Source organism: Gymnogyps californianus, chromosome 3 (assembly GCF_018139145.2).
Source record: "Gymnogyps californianus isolate 813 chromosome 3, ASM1813914v2, whole genome shotgun sequence".
In the NCBI taxonomy this organism is placed as follows: Eukaryota; Metazoa; Chordata; class Aves; order Accipitriformes; family Cathartidae; genus Gymnogyps; species Gymnogyps californianus.
In genome coordinates, this window is record NC_059473.1 from 54,235,324 (window position 1) to 54,254,516 (window position 19,193).

At 40.4% G+C, this 19,193-nt stretch overlaps 1 protein-coding gene across 1 annotated transcript in view; it reads left to right on the top strand.

Moving 5' to 3' along the window:
- GRM1 (glutamate metabotropic receptor 1) overlaps positions 1 to 19,193 on the top strand; it is a 194,657-nt gene that overhangs the window by 147,964 nt on the left and 27,500 nt on the right. The window contains 4 exon segments of the mRNA XM_050893928.1: positions 1,238 to 1,484; positions 7,233 to 7,401; positions 9,258 to 9,384; positions 15,591 to 16,521. Of these exon segments, the coding sequence (XP_050749885.1) occupies positions 1,238 to 1,484; positions 7,233 to 7,401; positions 9,258 to 9,384; positions 15,591 to 16,521 (1,474 nt within the window).

Genomic DNA, 19,193 nt, shown 5'->3' on the forward strand with positions numbered 1-19,193 from the left:
AATGTAAGGATGGTCTTCATGATTTGATTTGAAAGCCATGTCGTATCTACATTAGGGGAAGGAACTATTTTTTAACTTGAAAACTTCAGTGAACTTGTAGATTTTCCTCTTTTCTTCATATTAAAATGAGAACTATCTTCTCCAACCTGGATTTGAGAAGTGTCAGTTAACACCTTGTCTCTCACACATCCTACTTCCCTAGCATAGACAAGGTGTTACTTACTTAGACAAAGTAACAGAGACTGGATTGCAAACGCCTGTTAAACACTGAGTAACGTGGGAGGTCTACAGATAAAAGCATCTTGCAGTTTGGAGCGCATTGCAATAGAATGACTCAGGGCGAAGGAAACAAAACAGGGAGGTTTCTTACTTCCAGCTCCCTCGGGACCCCTGCAGCACAGGTCCGCCGTGACTCAGGGTCCGCGCTGACAGCGTTCAGCATCTCGTGACGGGAAGCGAGGGAACGGCCCAGGACCCGGCAGGGTCTGATGTGAAATGCAACCACAAATGGCACCCTCTGGCGATGCCTGCACATCAGCTGATCAGAGCTAAAACCTATGTGTGGGGAAAACCTTCACTGCCACCTTCTTTCTGATCAACGGACAGAGACTTCAATGTCTGCTCATGCTGCAGTTAAATACAAAGTCTTTTAGTGTTACGAACTTCGTTTGACTTTCTGTAGGAATCCCAAATTGGCATATCTACTACTACTTTTAGCTAAAATGATTATTTCTGATAACTTGAGAAGTGATGTTAATTTAGGTTGTTTGCTTATTAACATTGAAAGGGACATTGCTATCTTGGCCCTCAAAAACATGAGATTTCAAAAAAAAAATCTTCAAATGTGACAAAAAGTCAAATTTACAGGCAAATTGCTTTTAAAAATTGTTCTAGCTGAAATGTATCATTCTGATGCTGGGCTGTTTAACCCCTCTTAGCATAAATAACATTGTGGAATGACAAGGAAAAATTCCAAAAAGAACAAATTAAAGCTGACAATTTGATTAAACTGGTGCTTTCTCATGAGGCATTTCACTTTCAATGAATTAAAGATTTCTGGGGGAAAAAAAGTGTTTTGATTTTTTTATTTAATTAAAATCCCTGTCTGGCACCTTGTTTATGCTTCTAAAGCTTTGTAAGAGAAATAAGAAAATCCCTTTTTATATCTCATTGCTTTTTCATATTTTCATGTTATTTCATTTTTGTTTATAACAACACTTTTTTCTTACTATTTTAGGTAACGAAAGTCTAGAAGAAAATTATGTGCAGGACAGTAAAATGGGATTTGTCATCAATGCTATATATGCTATGGCTCATGGGCTACAAAATATGCATCATTCCCTTTGCCCTGGACATGTTGGGCTGTGTGATGCTATGAAGCCAATTGATGGCAGCAAGCTCTTGGAGTTCCTCCTCAAATCCACGTTCATCGGTGTTTCTGGAGAAGAAGTTTGGTTTGACGAAAAGGGAGATGCCCCTGGAAGGTAAAGAGATGTTTCATCTCAACTAATTAAACCAGATGTTGGGCAGGGGGAATGTTGCTGGATTTGGTGATGGAGACTTCTTTGGCTGTTTTGCTGAAGCATACAACATGCATACTGTGAGACATAAATGGAGTTATCTGGATTAGTCTTACCAATAGCCAGGAATAACGCTGGTAATACATGATATATTGATAGCTACAGCTCGTATTGGGACAGGAACTACAGTACAGCCTGTAAATTTTCTAGTGTTTCAGGAGAGGACAAACCTTGTGTCTCACAGACTTTTGGTGTCTGAGGTACCAGTGGGGCTCAGCACCAGGGTTTTAGTATGTATAAAGCCTAATACAAGTGACTGGTATTTAATGAAGCATTTGTTTGCTAAGGTTTTGAAGGTAGGGCTGTAGAGCACATCCTTTTCCAACTGGAGCTCTGCTGCATCCTTGCCAGAGACTATTTAGTTCTGCTCGGTGAACTCCTTTGTGCTTTCCTTAATTTGTTGCACTCCAAATAAGATCAGCTGTCCCAGAGTTTAAAGATAGGTCCGGGTAGAGCAGGACAAATAATTTTTTTTGCCAGAAGGTACTGTGTTTCACTCATTTGTGGTCTGGTAAATTCCAGCTGTGGTACCTGCTACTGTCTACCCCTCCCTACCAGACACAGTATGTACCCAAGCAATGGGTGAGACAGCAACTTTGTGGACTTGGATGTCACCTTTGTTTCTCTTACAGGAGCTGGCTGACAGAAATATTTTCCTCTTCATTTAGTTCTGTGGGCTCTGTCCAACTATTTTAAGTGTGACATCTCCCAGATGTCTTATTTTTGAGTTGTTGTGTTTGGGTTTTTTTTATAAATAAGTTTAATTCAGCTGCTGAAGTACACAATCCATTATTAACCTGAAACCTACTCAGGGGTTACTTCATTGAAGTTAGTTTTCCTACTGAGTTATTAAAGTGTTATAAAAGACTCTCTCACTCCATCTTTGGGATTGTTGCATAAATGCATCTGAGTGCCAACACTGCACAAAGAGAGTGCTCTGGAACAAACAAGAGTTTGCAGTCTGGCATATGCCTTCAAAGAGTATTCGTAAGACACAGTGGCCTTAAAGCAACTCTTATCTCTATTACTAGCCTTTATTAGCAAAACTGACCAACTTTTTACCATTTCCTATTTGCATTGCTTGTTATATTTAAACAGTATATACATTTAAACAGCTTGTTAGATTTAAATAGTAGCAAAAAGCTGGTCAGTTTGGTCTTCTTGTTGAGTGTTGTATACTTCAGATTTTTTTAGTCAAAGATATAGACGAGCTAGGTCAGACTTCGAAAGTAGAGGCAAGCAATTCCCTTACAGTCAAACACATACTTATTGACACAAATGCATAAATCAAGTCTTTGCACATACAATTTGGATAATACAGAGAAATTACTGCTTAGTATAGCTTTAAGTTTATTACACACTATTTATCTCCATAAAAGCATTACTCCAGCTTTGCATATGCTGCATTGTCTGCCTGTTAGTTATTTGGTTTGATGTTTAGGTGTAATTTTCCAATTTTAGCCCAAATCTGATTTATTATCTTATCACCTGAGAGCATTTCCGCAACTCTCATCAGTACCAAGCATAGAATTAGAATGAACAGTTCCTGAATTCAAAATATAGAAGGGTTTATATCAGGATATTTCTCTGAGTAGGTCACAATGATAGAATTTATTCCATCCATCATTTTGGTCTATAGCAAGGTTCATTTCTCTTGATTCCCTGACCTTTAGAATTTGATGGGTTATTTTAGGTAGGTTTTTTTTGTTGTTCCTCATTTATATTTTCACAGCTGGAGTTAGCAAGTTTGGGCAAGAAATTTCAATTAACCTTTTTGTTATTCATGCTGTAATCCTTGGATCAGTCTGTGGCATTTATGACATGGGCAATATCATATCAGGGAACAGTGATGTGTATATGAAATGTGATCTGTACAGTCTGTGAGATCTTTGTACGCCAGCAGTAGTTTATGCCCATGCAGAATTGTATTTAGGTCCAGATTAGCCCTAGAGTTTCCACAGCTCCACATGGAAAAGCTCTTTGTGGATGAGTGAACAGACTATACTACTGTATCAATACCCAAAAGAGCTTTTGTACCTCAGCAAAATGAAAAGATAAACACCACATACAACACCTAAATACAAAGAGAGCCAGATCTGAAATTTCCTAGTTTTTTAGCTTTTCTGTACCAGTGCAAGCATGTCATACAAATATGTAAAAAGTTTTTTGATATTATGTTACCATATCATGTGAACAAATCAACTTCACAAATCGATATTCCTATTTAGAAGGCAGCAACCTTCCTCATACTTTATTTTCAAAATCTGTGAGGTTCTTTGAGCAATTGACTCTCACAAGCTTCTAGTTACAATCATCATGGGTAGAGCAGAGAGAGATGCTTGTAGTTATGTTTGCCTGACACTCACGTAATTGTTTTGAACCCCTTACATCTTTGTCAAACCTTAACCATTTGTTTAGATATAACTCTTTTTCTATCTCAGGCTGAATTCATGGTTTCAAGCTTTTATCAAAATGAGATTAGAAAACATGAAGCACTTTTTCAAAGGTTTATTTCTTCTGTGCAGAATCTTTTCTTTGAAGAGCTTTTATGCAGAAATGTGAAGCAGACCTTTATCAGAAGGGCACAAATGCAGTCACTTAACTGACTGCACTGCCTCTGGGAAGAATGACATGGAAGTAGCTCTGGAAAATCAACAGTATATGCTTGCTATACTGTCATTAAGAACATGCTGGTAAAATTGCCGAACGTTTTACTTTCATTGAGTACCTCCCATTTCCTATCTCAATAGGAATGATATCACTCAAATTCCCAGAAATGGCTGGAGAAGGTGTGAGGGATGCAGTAGTCAACACCACATCCTTCTCTGGGCCTATGCAAGGGGCAGGGGACAGATCCATTTTAAGCTCTTGTCTATTCTAGGGTAATTGCCTACTTTTAGCTTATGGCAGGTATGAAGAAACTTACCTCTCTAGGACAAACAATTTGCGTAGACCTCTGACCATGAAACGCTATATGACAACAGGCGGGAGAACTTTCAGCCCCTACAATGGACCTCTGATGTGTGGAGAAATGCTGAGGTTCACAAGCTAACAGAAACGTTGTTCGGTTTACCTTAACCAGACTTGGATGTAGACCCATATAAGCCTATCTAGTTCAAAATTTCCAGTAGCTGTTCTGGCTTCAGACATGGCAAATCTATCAACTCCGATGCTTTGAGTAAATTATCAAATGCATAATGCAAAGACTTCAAACTTGTATATAAAGGGATTTTTTGTCAAATATATGTGGTTGTTTTGGAGTTTGGCTTCATGGGTGGTTGTTTTGGCCAGTTACATCCCAACATTGCTCAGCATTGCTGTTTTCCATTCTGCTTTCCAGGATAGCAAACCTCACTGCCAGTCTGGTATTATGGCTATGGAAAAAGGTAACTTCAGCTATCTCAGACTAACCAGAGTAAGAGTGTGCCTGTGACCAGCTGGCTACCGGTCTGGCTCACCTCACAAGTAACTTGTTCATATAACATGTGACCACCTATTTGGTCACATCATTTCCCAATATACTAGAGAGCTTGCTCTTACATTAAAAGAAGGGTTCATTTTCTTAACTGCAGAATGTTTTCATGGCTTCTGTAAATGCTGCCATATGTGTGTGAAATCCAGCTGCCTCCATGGTCCTCGCTCTCTTAGAGCTTCACAACTCTTGTCAACCCTTTTGGGATAATAATTTTTAGCTTGGACAGAGCCCAAAACTGTTAAAGTTGTAAATATGTGAGTGAGGGGATGGGGGGAGGTATTCCAGCACTGAACTTGTCCTTACTCAGAGCAGAAATTTTTCATTAAGGAAAAGAAGAAAAGGATAAAGAACTTAAGCAAGTCTCCATATACCAAGTGTATTTGTTAGACCACGTTTTTCCACTTAAAATTCAAGCTGCGTATCAAAGCTGCAAACATTGTACTACCACTTGTCATATGCAAGCCTGTGTAAGAGCTTTTAGTCTGCATACTTTATTCTTTGACAGAAACTGATAGAAAAGGGAACAGTATTATAAGAAAACATAAGAATGGCTTTCAACCTAAAATCATATCCCTGAAATTGCCAACTCTTGATTGATATTGTGTTAATGCCACTCTGTGCCTTGTAATATATTTTTGCAAAAATGAAAACAATCCGTGCAGGCTCAAAAATTCCATTAAGGGAATGTGAGGTTTTAGTAATCTTTTATTCCCCTTCCTGAATTAATTTTCCAGCCCAGGGTAAATGATCTCGTATCAGTCTAATACAAGGTCACACTGAAATCCAAGTAGGTTCTTCTTGCTAGGAAGAGGCATGTACATTCCTGCTCAATTTTACTCCTGTCTGTTGAGTCTACATTGTAAAGTGCCCGGCTCTTATTGCTTCTTGCTATCCTGATTCTTCACAATCCTGAAAACAGCATTCCTTTTTTTATGTTCTTCCTTTGCAAGAACTGGGATATGAGAAGGCATTGTTTCCTCGTGAATTTGAAATTTACCCCTTTTCTAAGCAACTCCTCAATTAGTAGCTGATTGCCAACCAATGGAGCTGCCTCCTGCTTGGAGCTCCATTGAACTCAGTAGTAAGAGTCCCTTTTCCCATGTGATTCAGTGGAGCTCTGCAGTGGCACTGACATTGTCTGAACACGCATATTTGCAAGACTGAGGTCTAAATACAGCTGTAAATATGCACTTCTTTAAATCATCTTTAACTAGAGAGATCCCAAAGACCAATTAAGAAAAACAGACATCTAGAGAGTAATTCTAGCACGTCTTTCTTTTGTCTTTTTTTAAATAAAGCTCTCCCCCTTCTCATCTCAAGAGACCAGCCTGTAGGTCCAGCCTCTTTTGTGGTTCTTCCTCTGCGTGCACTCTCTAATATTCATGCTCCCATTCTTGCTTATTTCCTGCTAAGAAATCACCACGGTTAATCACTGCTTTGCACAAGCTGCATTCTGTGGGTAAAAGAAGGAACGGAATAATTAGCAGTAAGGGATGTGCACACATCAGGTCCAACACATGGGAGGCAGTGATGGAGGCAGGGAAGCTGAATGTTTATTGTAGCAGTGTTTTATGCTTCCTTTATATTAGCCTTGGGAAGTTCTCTCCTACTTGCCTAGGGTGAGGAGGTAAATTTTGTGCCTGAGCTGCTAACTTTTCCTGACAGTCTCACTGGGCTGGGTAATATAAATAGTTGAACTAGTGCTTACAGTTAACTTATGGCATACCAGTTCAGTTAGTCTGAGCATTTCTACTGATTACTTTAGAGCTCCCAGCAGGGGCTATACTGCAACCAACCTGTATGTAGGCACCAAGCGAATTTTAAAAACATCTTGGAAAATGGCTGAAAAACACACCATCCAGACAGTGCCTACATGTGCACTTTTAGCCGAGCTTGCTGTCTTTGAAGTGCAGTTCTTCCTGGACACACAACTTTTTACCCACAGTTTTATGTAAGCAGGGCATGCAATCGGTAATTGTGTGGCAGTCAATCATCAGAGGTGTCATTTCCCATGATTCTGCTGCAAATCCTACAGTATTTGGTGTTTCTGTGAAACTCTAGTCCCTGGTGTTAAGGGATGACACGAATATTTATGGAGGCAGAAGGAGAAGGGCAAGGTAAATTTTCATCCTTTGTGTTGCAGGACAGTGACTTGCTTTCTCTTTTTTCCCTTGCAGGTATGACATCATGAACCTGCAGTACATAGAGCCCAATCGCTACGACTACGTTCTCATTGGGACCTGGCACGAGGGTGTGCTCAACATCGACGACTACAGGATTCAGATGAACAAGAGCGGAATGGTCCGATCGGTGTGCAGCGAGCCTTGCTTGAAGGGCCAGATTAAGGTGTGCCTCAGACTCACACTTTCTGCTATAGAAATGTGAATAACCAGTCAGTGTTTTTTCCCTAAACCCAAGCAGGCTTCTTTCAAGCCAAGGGATAGGACTTCCTTTTGTTCAGGAAAGCCAGAAGTATAGAAAGACTCCTAGGTTAACATCTTACTCTTACAATCCCATATACAGGCCCATGTTTTCTGAAACTGCCCTTTGTAGTGATGCAGAATCTTTTAGTGTGACAAGATTTGAATTTCACCTTACGCGAGAAAGAACAAGATTTTCACTTAGTCATTGCCTACAACAATCAGTGGCTGTGATTCACTTGAGGACTGATCCTGAAAATAACGTGAACCCATGGGAATCTAGTATTTTGTTCCATTAATAACACCTGCAAGAAAAAAAAAAAAAGGAAAGCCTATTTGTATCTCATGTTCACAACAGGAGGTATGGAAACACAAATGAAATCACTCTGTTTACCAAACAGTAGCACTTGTATCAAGCTACAAATAATTTGCCACCTGCCATGTCTGGATGACATAAAGACATGCACTATCAAAATGGTATGGATGCAGTAAGTTTAAAATGGCAAGAAGCCCATTCAGGAAAATCACCTTAGAGCAGACCTTCCTTTCTAATTTATTTTAATAAGCACATTTTCAGCTTTTTAATTCTATATTGCTACTCTAAGCAATAAGTGATTGATGATTTGGCAAAGGCATAGTGACATACTCCAACAATCTTGGAGGGGAAACATTATCGGTATTCACTACCCTCCAAAACATCTTTTCCCTGTTTTTGAGATTGTGCAGTTTATGTATGTGTGTATATGTAAACACCATGCATACAAAATGCCAGCTTCAGCTCCCATTGAAGTCTATTGGACTCTCTCCACAGATTGCAAGAGGAAATGTTAACAAAAAAGCCCACAAAGCCAGCATTCAGTAAAACAAACATTTTGTATTTCACTACTGCACTTAGCTCTGCATATAGATGGATAGGAAGATCCTGGAGAGAAGGCTGGATTCCTCCTTTCTGGCAAACAGGCCAGAGTCTTTGTTGGAGCCCCATGAGCTAGAGATATCCTTAATCTTTCTTTCAGACTCAACGTAATGAAAATAGCAGTCAAGACAAGGAAACCATCTTTTCAACATTGGATCATTACACTTAGCAGCCTTCACAGCAGAGAAAGATACAGCTTTCAGCGACATTTGTCTCCAAAAGAGCTGTTCCAAAGCATGCTCTTGGTCACCACATATTGGTTTTATTTTCTACTAGGACCCATTACATCCTTTTAGCAGTAGATTTTTTAATTTGCTCTTATTTGAATTTCCATTTACACTAGTGTAATGAGCCCCAAAGAGACTGCAATGTAAATTAGAATTGCTGTGTGTGTGCATGTGCTTGTGTATATCATATATATATGTACACACATGAATCACTCTTTGTTCTAACCTTTGACTTTGTTTACTGCTTTTTACTATGCAATAGATAATAAGCGTGGGCTGAGCTACTTGTCCTGACCTGAACCATCTCTCAGATTAAACCTCTTTTCAATTTTGATTGCAAATATAACACTCATGATGCCTCTGTACCAAAGGGAAAATGGTTTTGTACTTTTAACTCAGAACCGCTCCACCCAAAACAAAATAGAATTGTCTCCAGAGATTATCCCTGAACTCCTAAGCACAAATTTTAATACACAGGGGTAGATACAGAATCAGGATTCGTATTTTCTAGTTGTTTGAAATGTGCCGTACACAGGAATCCTGCCATATTTTAAGCAGTGCAGGTGGTTCCTGTTTGCTGAGGGGGCTTCTGTGTTGTCTTACAGAGGATCACAGCTGAGGATGTATTTTGCATTACAGGTGATCAGGAAAGGAGAAGTGAGTTGCTGCTGGATTTGCACTGCTTGCAAGGAAAATGAATTTGTTCAGGATGAATTCACATGTAAAGCCTGTGAGCTTGGCTGGTGGCCGAACGCTGACCTGACAGGTAGGGACATGTCCCTCCAAATGCATTCCCATTTGATGGGGCACAAGGAGAATGGTGTGTGGTGGAGAGTAAGGTGGCAGCACGCAGAGATATTAAAGGTACATACTTAAACACACATCCCAATGCAGTTTAGGGTGAGTGAAAAGTGCTGTATCTTTTGGCTCAGTTCTACAGCAGTGACAACAGAGATGGCAAAATTTGTACCATGAAGAAATGACATATTCTGTCTGTTCCTCCTCTTCAGTTAACATAAGCATTGATAAAGCTGTTAAGACTACTAATGAATTTAGCAGTGTTTCCTGCAATTTTAGCAGTGATTATCACAAGAGCTCAGTGCGTCTTTGTCAGATTGACTTGATACTCTTTCTGATTGTTCTACCATGCAATTAGTAATACTTTATCTGGGATTTCAGGACATTCAGTAACTGACTACCAGACTTCTGTTTGGTATAAAGATCATTCTCACTGCACTCGCCAGCAAGAGAAATATCAATAAAATCCTAAGAAAGGCTGGCAGAAGAAAGGGAAGCTAGAATTGGTCTCCCCTGTATATACACTTTCGATAAGTTGTATGCTATGGCATCTTTCTGTTATTTTATACCTATCAAGGTCAACCTCCACACCTGCTCTGGGCCTTGCAGTAACCATTACCCCAAGAAAATAGATTTAATGCGCTGAGAAGCACCACCTTGACCTTGGGGTTTGCTTTGTATCACTGTAAAAGGCTACTGGCACCTCTGCCCCGTGCCGCATCTGCAAATCTTGGCTGCCGGTATTCAGCAGGGCATCATTCCTAGTCAGAGAAACAATCCAACCACCTAGCTGAAGATCAAATGTGCAACTTATCACATCTTTGTCCTTTAATATGACTGGCTGGCAACTAGATGTTGCTGCAGCGTTTAACATATAGATGAAGTACTCAAACCTTGATTAAATAGTTCCAAGAGATACCGTTAAGCTAGTCACTGAAGCCAAGTGAGCTCTCAGAGGATTTATTTTGAGAGAGAAAGCTGGCCACTTCTCTGGCTAAAAATATATTATTAATCACAATAAACTGGGAAATTTAACCCATTGTCTATCTTGGTTTTCTATGAAAAATAAGCTATGGGCATGTCCCAGATGTGTGTGTATCTGTCTATATCCCATACCTCTCACCCCAACGCCCCGCCCCCCCCCCCCCGTTGTGCAACTGAACCTACTTCAAACGGATTTGTCAGAATACAGAAATCTCAGTGATCATTCAGTTCCTTCAAGTTTCATTTAAGTGGGTTGTAGGAAAAGGAGTTCTTGAAAAATACCTTCTGTAAGGGCCCCAATTGTGGAAAAAACTCTTGTATTACTAGACACCAGAAAATCCACAGAACCCTTCATAACTGTCCTGACCATTGGAAAAGCTCGTATTCAGCTCCCACCTCCTAGGACACCAGTGTCTGCTAATTTTAAAGCAGATATCCATAGACAACCAGGTTCTGTTAGTCTTGGAGGTTCGCAGAATTGTTTGTATCTACTATTCAGGGAAGAAAACTGGGACTTCTTTTTAATCAATAAGGCAGAACAAGAACATAGTGAGAGATCAATGTGCACTGGAGCGAATATGGTTCAGTGCTACCACCTGCCCAAAATAGCTCAAAAGGGGGCATGTCAAAATGACAGGCACTGCTGAAAAGAGTTGAGGAAAGCATCAGTGCTGGAAAAAATCTCAGGGGCATGTTACAATCTATTAACTTTTAATGAAATCAGTAGATGACCTGCTGATTTGTGTTTCTTCTCAGCAAGGAGACTGGACTGCTACTGTTCTAAAATCACAGTAGCATCAGCCAAATGACAGCATAGCCATCGACTGATTTCCTAGAGAACATGAAAATGGCAGTCTACTCCTGCACAGCTGCTTCATTCTCTCTTATTGAGGAAAAAACTTTTTTAACCCCTACAATTCGTTTACTAGAATTGCAGTACAAAGTACAAAGTTGTGAAGAGAAGCTGATGCCATCCTAACCTTTAGAAAAGGGAGATTGAGCTAGATAAACTCTGGCTCTTGAACTTTGTGGGAGTCACCATTGGTACCATTTAATTTGGAATTCTCTTTTTTGCCAGGATTTCTCCCATCAAATGTGGTTTTATAGCTTGCTTTTGTGTTTTGTATTCATACCCTGCCAGTCACCATAGCATCTAGACATAGATGTTAACATTTCACATTTCAGATTGTTTTTCCCTTTGCCTTAAATCTTAAATGCTAAACATGTATGCAGCTTTAGTCTCATTTTCCATCACAGATGGAGGCTCTAAAATCCTTAGTCCCTTTAAGAAACGTGAAGCACATACTAACCCATTTCCTGAGACACGCTTTTCAAGGTGCTCATTCTCTCCATTTGAAATCAGTCTCTGTTGCTCAGCAATCCTTTCCTGACATTTTAATTTTATTTTTAAATGTACAAATTTTTTTTAGATTGCTTCCCCTAAATATGTGTTCAGTGAAGTGGAGTCAGCAGGCACAAAGGATTTCTTATCACAGATGATAAAAACCTGACCTGACAAATAGTCACTAAAACCAGTATCTTGAGGCCTTGTGCCAAGAAGAAGAGATATCTTTTTTAGTACCAGAATCTAATATAAGAAGAATGAATGTCAAGCTAGTAAACCCAGTTTACATAAATCATCTTAAATAAGCAATAAAACAAGATAGGACAGGAAGTTTTATAGAGTTATTATGAAATGAATCATAAAGGTTTGGGGCCATCAGTTACCTGGGATGCGTTAATGACCTCAAAACATCCTGGATTGTCTTATTGGCCTTGCAGTATGAATATAATTTAAAAAAAAAAATTAAAAAATCAATTAACCACCTGCTCTAGGAAATGATTCATGGTTAAAGTGCAGGGAAAATAGTAGATGAAAGCTACCGAACAGCTTATTACTAGAAACTTTTATCTGTGAAGTTTTTGCCACTAGTTCTCTGATTTTTTGAGGTTTGCGTTAGTTGTTGTGGGGTTTTGGGGGGGGATTTTTGTGGTTTGTTTTTTTTTTTTTTTTTAAACCTGTAAGTACACCATTTCCTGGGTATCCTCCCCCAGTCTCAACAATGTTCCTTAGCCCACTTTCTCCTAGCTGGGAAATGACCCACCTTCACAGGTGCTGACAACCAACAACTGTTTGCTGATATAAGCAGTGCGGGCAGCTTTTTGCAATGTTTGTAGCATATGTGGCTCTTGGGGCTTGCTGGTGCACAGGAATTACACTGATTTAATGAAAAAGATTTCTAAGACCTTACACAGGATAAGCTTAAAGCAATCGATAGGCTTAACTACCATGCTGAATCAGGGCTAAGGCTCTGAAAATACTGTTTAAGATGGAATAATATGAGTATGGCTTTATGCTGCTAAGCTTAAAGCTTACATTGAAACTTAACCCTTCCAGCAACCACAGACAGGCTTCTTGTTTAGGAAGATCTTTGCATGTATTTATCAACGAGCAGGAGCTTCTGATTCTTAGTCTTTTATTAAATCAAAGAAGGTGCCAACTTGCACTCAGGGCTGCTGTGGCCAATGGCAATAAAAATTGCCATTAGAAGTGTGGCCACTTCTAGTAAAAAGCTTTTCCTTCATATTTCACCACAAAAATACTGGTTGGAAGAACGAGTTTCCTCATCTATCTGAGTCTCGAACAGACCACTTTAAGCAAAAAAAAATTCCTTTTCTGTATAAAATAAGACCTCCAGTTGCACATACTATCATTTCTATTGTTTTTGATGTTACAGGTACTTGTAACATCATTACCTGTAGTTAAGTAGACAGCATTACCTGTAGTTAAGTCAGTCTGGTACTCTTAGAGACAAAGAGTACAGAATTATAAGACATTCTTTCAGTTCATGTGACATTGGCAGACATTAAAAGTTCAAGCAGAAATTTTCCATGTCAGGACTTTGCCTCAGGCTGATTTTTTTTAATTTCAACAAAAAACATCTTTTCTTCTGTTTCTCAAAATGAGGTTACAGTAAAACTGTTCAACCCTGATCCATACCTCTGCTTACTTCTCCTATATTTGGAAGGAAGGACTTTACGTTTTGGTAGAGGTATCAGTTGGTAATTTTGTGTCACCCTGTGAAAGATGCATATAAATTGAGCAAAACTGTGGGCCTCAGAAGCTTTTAGTTCGTAGGGGTTGGTTTCTGCAGATATACTCCATACTGAGGAGGAAGGGGCTGAGCATGACTTTGCTCATCACAATGTCAGGGCCCTTGCTAAGATTTAGCAGGAAAACTGAGAGGAAAAAAATGCCTCTCTTACAAGCTCGCTGACACCACCGCCTTTTCCCTGCTCTTCTCAGCCACCTCCAACAACCCAGACAGGTAGAGGTGATGAGCAGCCAGTCCAGGATGTGAAAAGCTGGACCAGCAGTATTCATAATGGAGACATCTGGGTGGAGAGGTGACTGGCTAGGAAAAAAATGAACTGGAAGGGGAACTGAGATGGGGACGGTGAGGGACTGGGAGGAAAGATACTTGAGAGGTGGGAGAAAGGCACAAAAGGTGAGCTGGGTCCAAGGGAAACTGGAGGAGGACAGAAACAAGAAGTAGAAGAGGCCATGGATACTTACCTTGGGATACAGAAACATGTTAAAAGCATTTTGATACTATTAAGTCAAGAACAGAAATTAGGAAATGCCAGAATGAAGGTTTTCAATAACTCAGCTTCACAACCGTAACATCCTATTAACACAGAGGATTTTATTTTCTCTGTAACGTTTATTGCTGGTATTAGATCTTCAGCACAGTGAGAAAGGTAGCCAGAAACTCCGTTAACTTGAGTGCGGGTGTCATGGTTTAACCCCAGCCAGCAGCTAAGCACCATGCAGCTGCTCCCTTGCTCCCCCCGGCTCCCAGTGGGATGGGGAGGACAATCGGAAAAAAAGGTAAAACTCATGGGTTGAGATAAGAATGGTTTAATAACTAGAGTAAAATATAATATTAACAATAATAATAATGAAATATAATAATAATAATTGTAATGAAAAGGAATATAACAAAAAAAGAAGAGAAAAAAAAGAAAAAACACTAAAAAACCCAGTGATGCACAACGCAACTGCTCACCACCCGCTGACCGATGCCCCAGCAGCGATCTGCCCCTCCCGGCCAACTCTCCCCCATTTATATACTGAGCATGACATTCCATGGTATGGAATACCCCTTTGGCTAGTTCGGGTCAGCTGCCCCGGCTGTGCTCCCTCCCGGCTTCTTGCACACCTGCTTGCTGGCAGAGCATGGGAAACTGAAAAGTCCTTGGCTTAAGATAAGCGCTACTTAGCAACAACTAAAACATCAGAGTGTTATCAACATCATTCTCACACTAAATCCAAAACACACTGTACCAGTTACTAAGAAGAAAATTAACTCTACCCCAGCTGAAACCAGGACAGTGGGAGAGAGCAGTTAAGTACCATCTTAACTGATACCTATGTTTGCACGTCTGTACTAGTTATAAAGGAGAGCCTTTCCAGTTATTTTTTGAAGGCATGCATATTTTGTGGGATTGGCTTTTTCATAAGAATTAAATTACATTATTTAGTGGAAAAACAATGAGCAGAGAGTTTGACAAAATGTGAATAAGGTAACATTAAGAGAAAAAAAAGCAGAAATATACTAAGAAGGTACAGTATCTAAAGTGTAGTTCCATTACAACTTGGGATTTATTACCATTTTTCTGCCCATAGATCTCAAATTAATTTCTGTTATTTATAAAATCACCCTCACAAAAATGTAGTGGGTCACGTTATAGTGATTTTGATAAAGATTAAAATAAGTTAGTCTGAGGAGGTCAAAAAGGTACCCATTCTGATTTGTAACAATCCTTTCCCTGCTGAAATGAAGAGATGGTGCTGAGTTTGTCTGGATTCTGTTCCCAGCACTGCCTTTGATATGCTAGGCTTGTCAGCAGGTATCTCAGGAAAAATTATGAAAAAATTTCCAAATCTCATTTTCCTTTGTAGCATCATAAGCAAATGTTTGGGACACCCAAAATTGATGGCTGTTTTCTGAACATATTTCATCCAAACTTTTCCATGCTGCAGTTCACTCCTTTGTAAAATGATTTTAATAATCCATGGCATATAGGCATAAACTAATGTTTGGATTATATTGGGAGCCAGAAAAAAAAGTTCTTTCTTCAAGCAGCTACCTTTCTAACACTCTGTTTCTTTTCTGTACACTGCAGGCTGTGAACCCATCCCTGTAAAGTACCTCCAGTGGAGCAATATAGAGTCTATTGTGGCTGTGGTCTTTTCCTGCCTGGGGATCCTGGTCACCATGTTTGTCACCCTTATCTTTGTGCTCTACAGGGACACCCCTGTTGTCAAATCCTCCAGCCGGGAGCTCTGCTACATTATCCTTGCTGGCATCTTTCTGGGTTACGTCTGCCCTTTCACCCTTATAGCTAAACCCACCACGACATCCTGCTACCTCCAGCGCCTTCTGGTGGGTCTCTCCTCTGCCATGTGCTATTCTGCCCTTGTGACCAAAACCAACCGCATTGCACGCATCCTGGCAGGCAGCAAAAAGAAGATCTGTACCCGCAAGCCACGTTTCATGAGCGCATGGGCCCAAGTGGTCATTGCCTCCATTTTGATCAGCGTGCAGCTGACACTGGTGATCACGCTGATCATCCTGGAGCCGCCGATGCCCATCCTCTCCTACCCCAGCATTAAGGAAGTTTACCTTATCTGCAACACCAGCAACCTAGGCGTTGTGGCTCCTGTGGGCTACAATGGACTCCTCATCATGAGCTGCACGTACTATGCCTTCAAGACTCGCAATGTGCCTGCCAATTTCAATGAGGCCAAGTACATTGCATTCACCATGTACACCACTTGTATCATCTGGCTGGCCTTTGTGCCCATCTATTTTGGGAGCAACTACAAGATCATCACCACCTGTTTTGCAGTGAGCCTGAGCGTGACAGTGGCGCTGGGGTGCATGTTCACTCCTAAGATGTACATCATCATAGCCAAGCCTGAGAGGAACGTCCGCAGTGCCTTCACCACCTCAGATGTGGTGCGTATGCATGTCGGGGATGGCAAGGCACCTTGCAAGTCCAACACTTTCCTCAACATATTCCGGAGAAAGAAGCCAGGGGCCGGAAATCCAAAGTAAGTGATTGACTGCAGGTACACATCCATCTATATATGTCCCTCTCTTTGCCATCCTCTCTTGGTTGACTGTAGTCTGCTGAATAGCAAGGTATGTAACAGTTTTTCATCTCACATGTAGCAGAAAAGGTGGAAATGATCCTTTAGATCTAAGCCTCAGATGGATATTGACATGTTGCTTCTTGTTTCCTCCCCTGCTCTAAAGGCAGCCCTGTACGCAACTCCCTCTACCTCTGGGGCAGGTCAGGCAGTGGCAGAGTAACCAGAAGCTCCATTTGCAGCTTCTCCCACCTCTCCGTGCATGTGATGGGGATCTCACGCCCCTACGTGCAGTTGCTCTGCATTATGTTCAAACTGAGGTGCTATTGTAGCCTTTTGGGAAAGGGGACCAGAGATCTATGTCTGAGTGGTTGTAAATCACATGTACTTGTCTAAGGCCACTGGGATGTGTGTGTGAAAGCTGGGGATTGAACATTAGTTTTTAAGGTAGTGTTTTGTTACAGTCCTCATGATTGTGATCCAAAAGCACGCTTCATACTATCCCTATGCTCTATTTAATATTCAGAATTTTGAGCAATACTCTTAATCATCATTAGTGTAAACTTGTCCATGTTCTCAAACTCAGTGTTGGTGTGAAAGTTGCAGAAATCAACTGATGGTGAAAATGAACTTGCATCCACCTCTATTGAAGCTGTTATTTTCCTTGTTAATAATTAAAAGCAACCCAGCTGCAGCAGAGGGGGAGAGAGAACTGTTACTTCAAACAGCATCTCCCTGTGAGCAGCTGTCTGAACATTTGCATTCTTCATTATCTATTGCTTTTTAATCTTTAAAGAAGCACCATAGGGCTAGACATGAGCTTAAATTATTTTTGTCCCAATTAAAAAAACCTACCAAAATAATAAAGAACCAGCGAAGTCTACATTTCTGAGCTTCCTGATAGAGTTAAAATTCAGTTAATTTCCAGCTCTTTGGGATCTGTAGGTTTCTCTGAGTCACTTGAGTTGGTTTCGATTCAGTTTGCATAAGAACTGTTTTCGTATGTCCTGGAGATGGAAGGGATAAGGATGGAGGTAATACCGTAGAAAACCCATGCTGTGATCAATTTTGCCTTTGTGCTACTTCAATACTTCTTATTTTTTTGCCAGACAGCGGGTCGGAAGAGAAGGGAATGGAGACATAAGTAACCCAAATATACAGCTCAGTGTACCACGGAGGCCACGATAAGACTGCCAGCTCCTGAGCTAGACAGAGAGGGAGCTGGGAGTGGCAGGCAGCCTTGGGAGTCCCCCATGCAGGGAGATGGCCAAAAATCTCTGTAGCTCAAGAGCTTGAATTCCATGCAAATAGAAAGATGGAGCCTGATCCACCTTCCTCTGACTCTGTGGAAGTTGGATGGGGTCTTACATGTCTGTAAGAAACTAGTGTGGTGTCTCTGCAGCGTAGTCTCTGGCTAACGCTGTTGGTATCTTCAAGATGATGTCGGACAAAAAAAAGGACTATTGAGTATTTTGGATCATGAGAAACTTAGTAACTAATTCTTTTTTGTGCTTACTGTTCTTCTACTTTCACCAAAAAAATTGTACTTTAAAAGATCCAAATGCAATATATTTAGAATATAGTTCATAATATGAGAAAATATTACATCCTGTTCAAAAACTGAGCTTCCCCCTCAGCATTGTCACCTTAAAAAACCAACAGGGCTTACCTGAGCTTTTTAGCAATTTGTTTGTTGCATAATTTTAGTAAGATTTTCTTGACCTCTCTGTTGAGCCTGTGTGAGTGGTATGAAGCAAAAAAGCCCTAAAAGAGTTTTAAGGTGCTCTTCTAAACTAAAAGCTCAACACCTAGTTAATATGCTTTTTTGTCTCAGGTCAAGCCTCCAGATCTTTTACACAGCAAAATCCCGACCTCTGACCTAAACCTCTTGTGCAGTTACTGCTACGTTCTTCACCTAAACCAGCACAGATGTGGAGGCATGCTAGGCTTGCTGATGGAGGAATGCTGACAGCATACCTCTCTGTACATAGGCGTGAAGAACTGAAAGCAGTGTAGTATACAAACATGCAGCTTTGGAAATAAAGTCACAGGACAGCACAAAAAGTCATTTCAAGGCTTTGGAGGGTATTTTAGCTCCTAACAGAGTCCACTGCAAAGCTTGTGAGGACATTGCGCTGACACAGATAAAGACGTGTCAGTCACTGAGGAAACCAAGAAGGAAAAAGTAGAATTTGCTGGAGCCTTTGAAGCACCTAGATAACTCAAATGTGTAGTCAGGTCCTTCCTGAAACAGGACTTGAAACTACTGGAACATGCTTAATGCCCACAGGAATGGCCTCCAGGCTGATTTTCAATGTTTTTTTCATTTCCTGTCAAAATCTGGGATCTATTTGCCAGTTTTTCAGTAATTCAGATCCCTGAGTACATTGCTCTGCTTCTTGATTTTGTAATTATCCCTCCGGATGGCCACATTTTTCTGTCTGTAAGTGGCCAACTTCACTCAAAAGATTTCTTTTTCAGCTGTCTTACAATAACTTTCCATCCATTGTCTTGTTATCTCTTCTCTCTCTTCCTAGCTTGTTTTTCTACTTTTCAATTTTCATCTCTTTTCCTGTCTGTATCAAACCTCTCCTCTGCTAATCCAGTGAATTCCAATTCCTAAACAGAAAAGT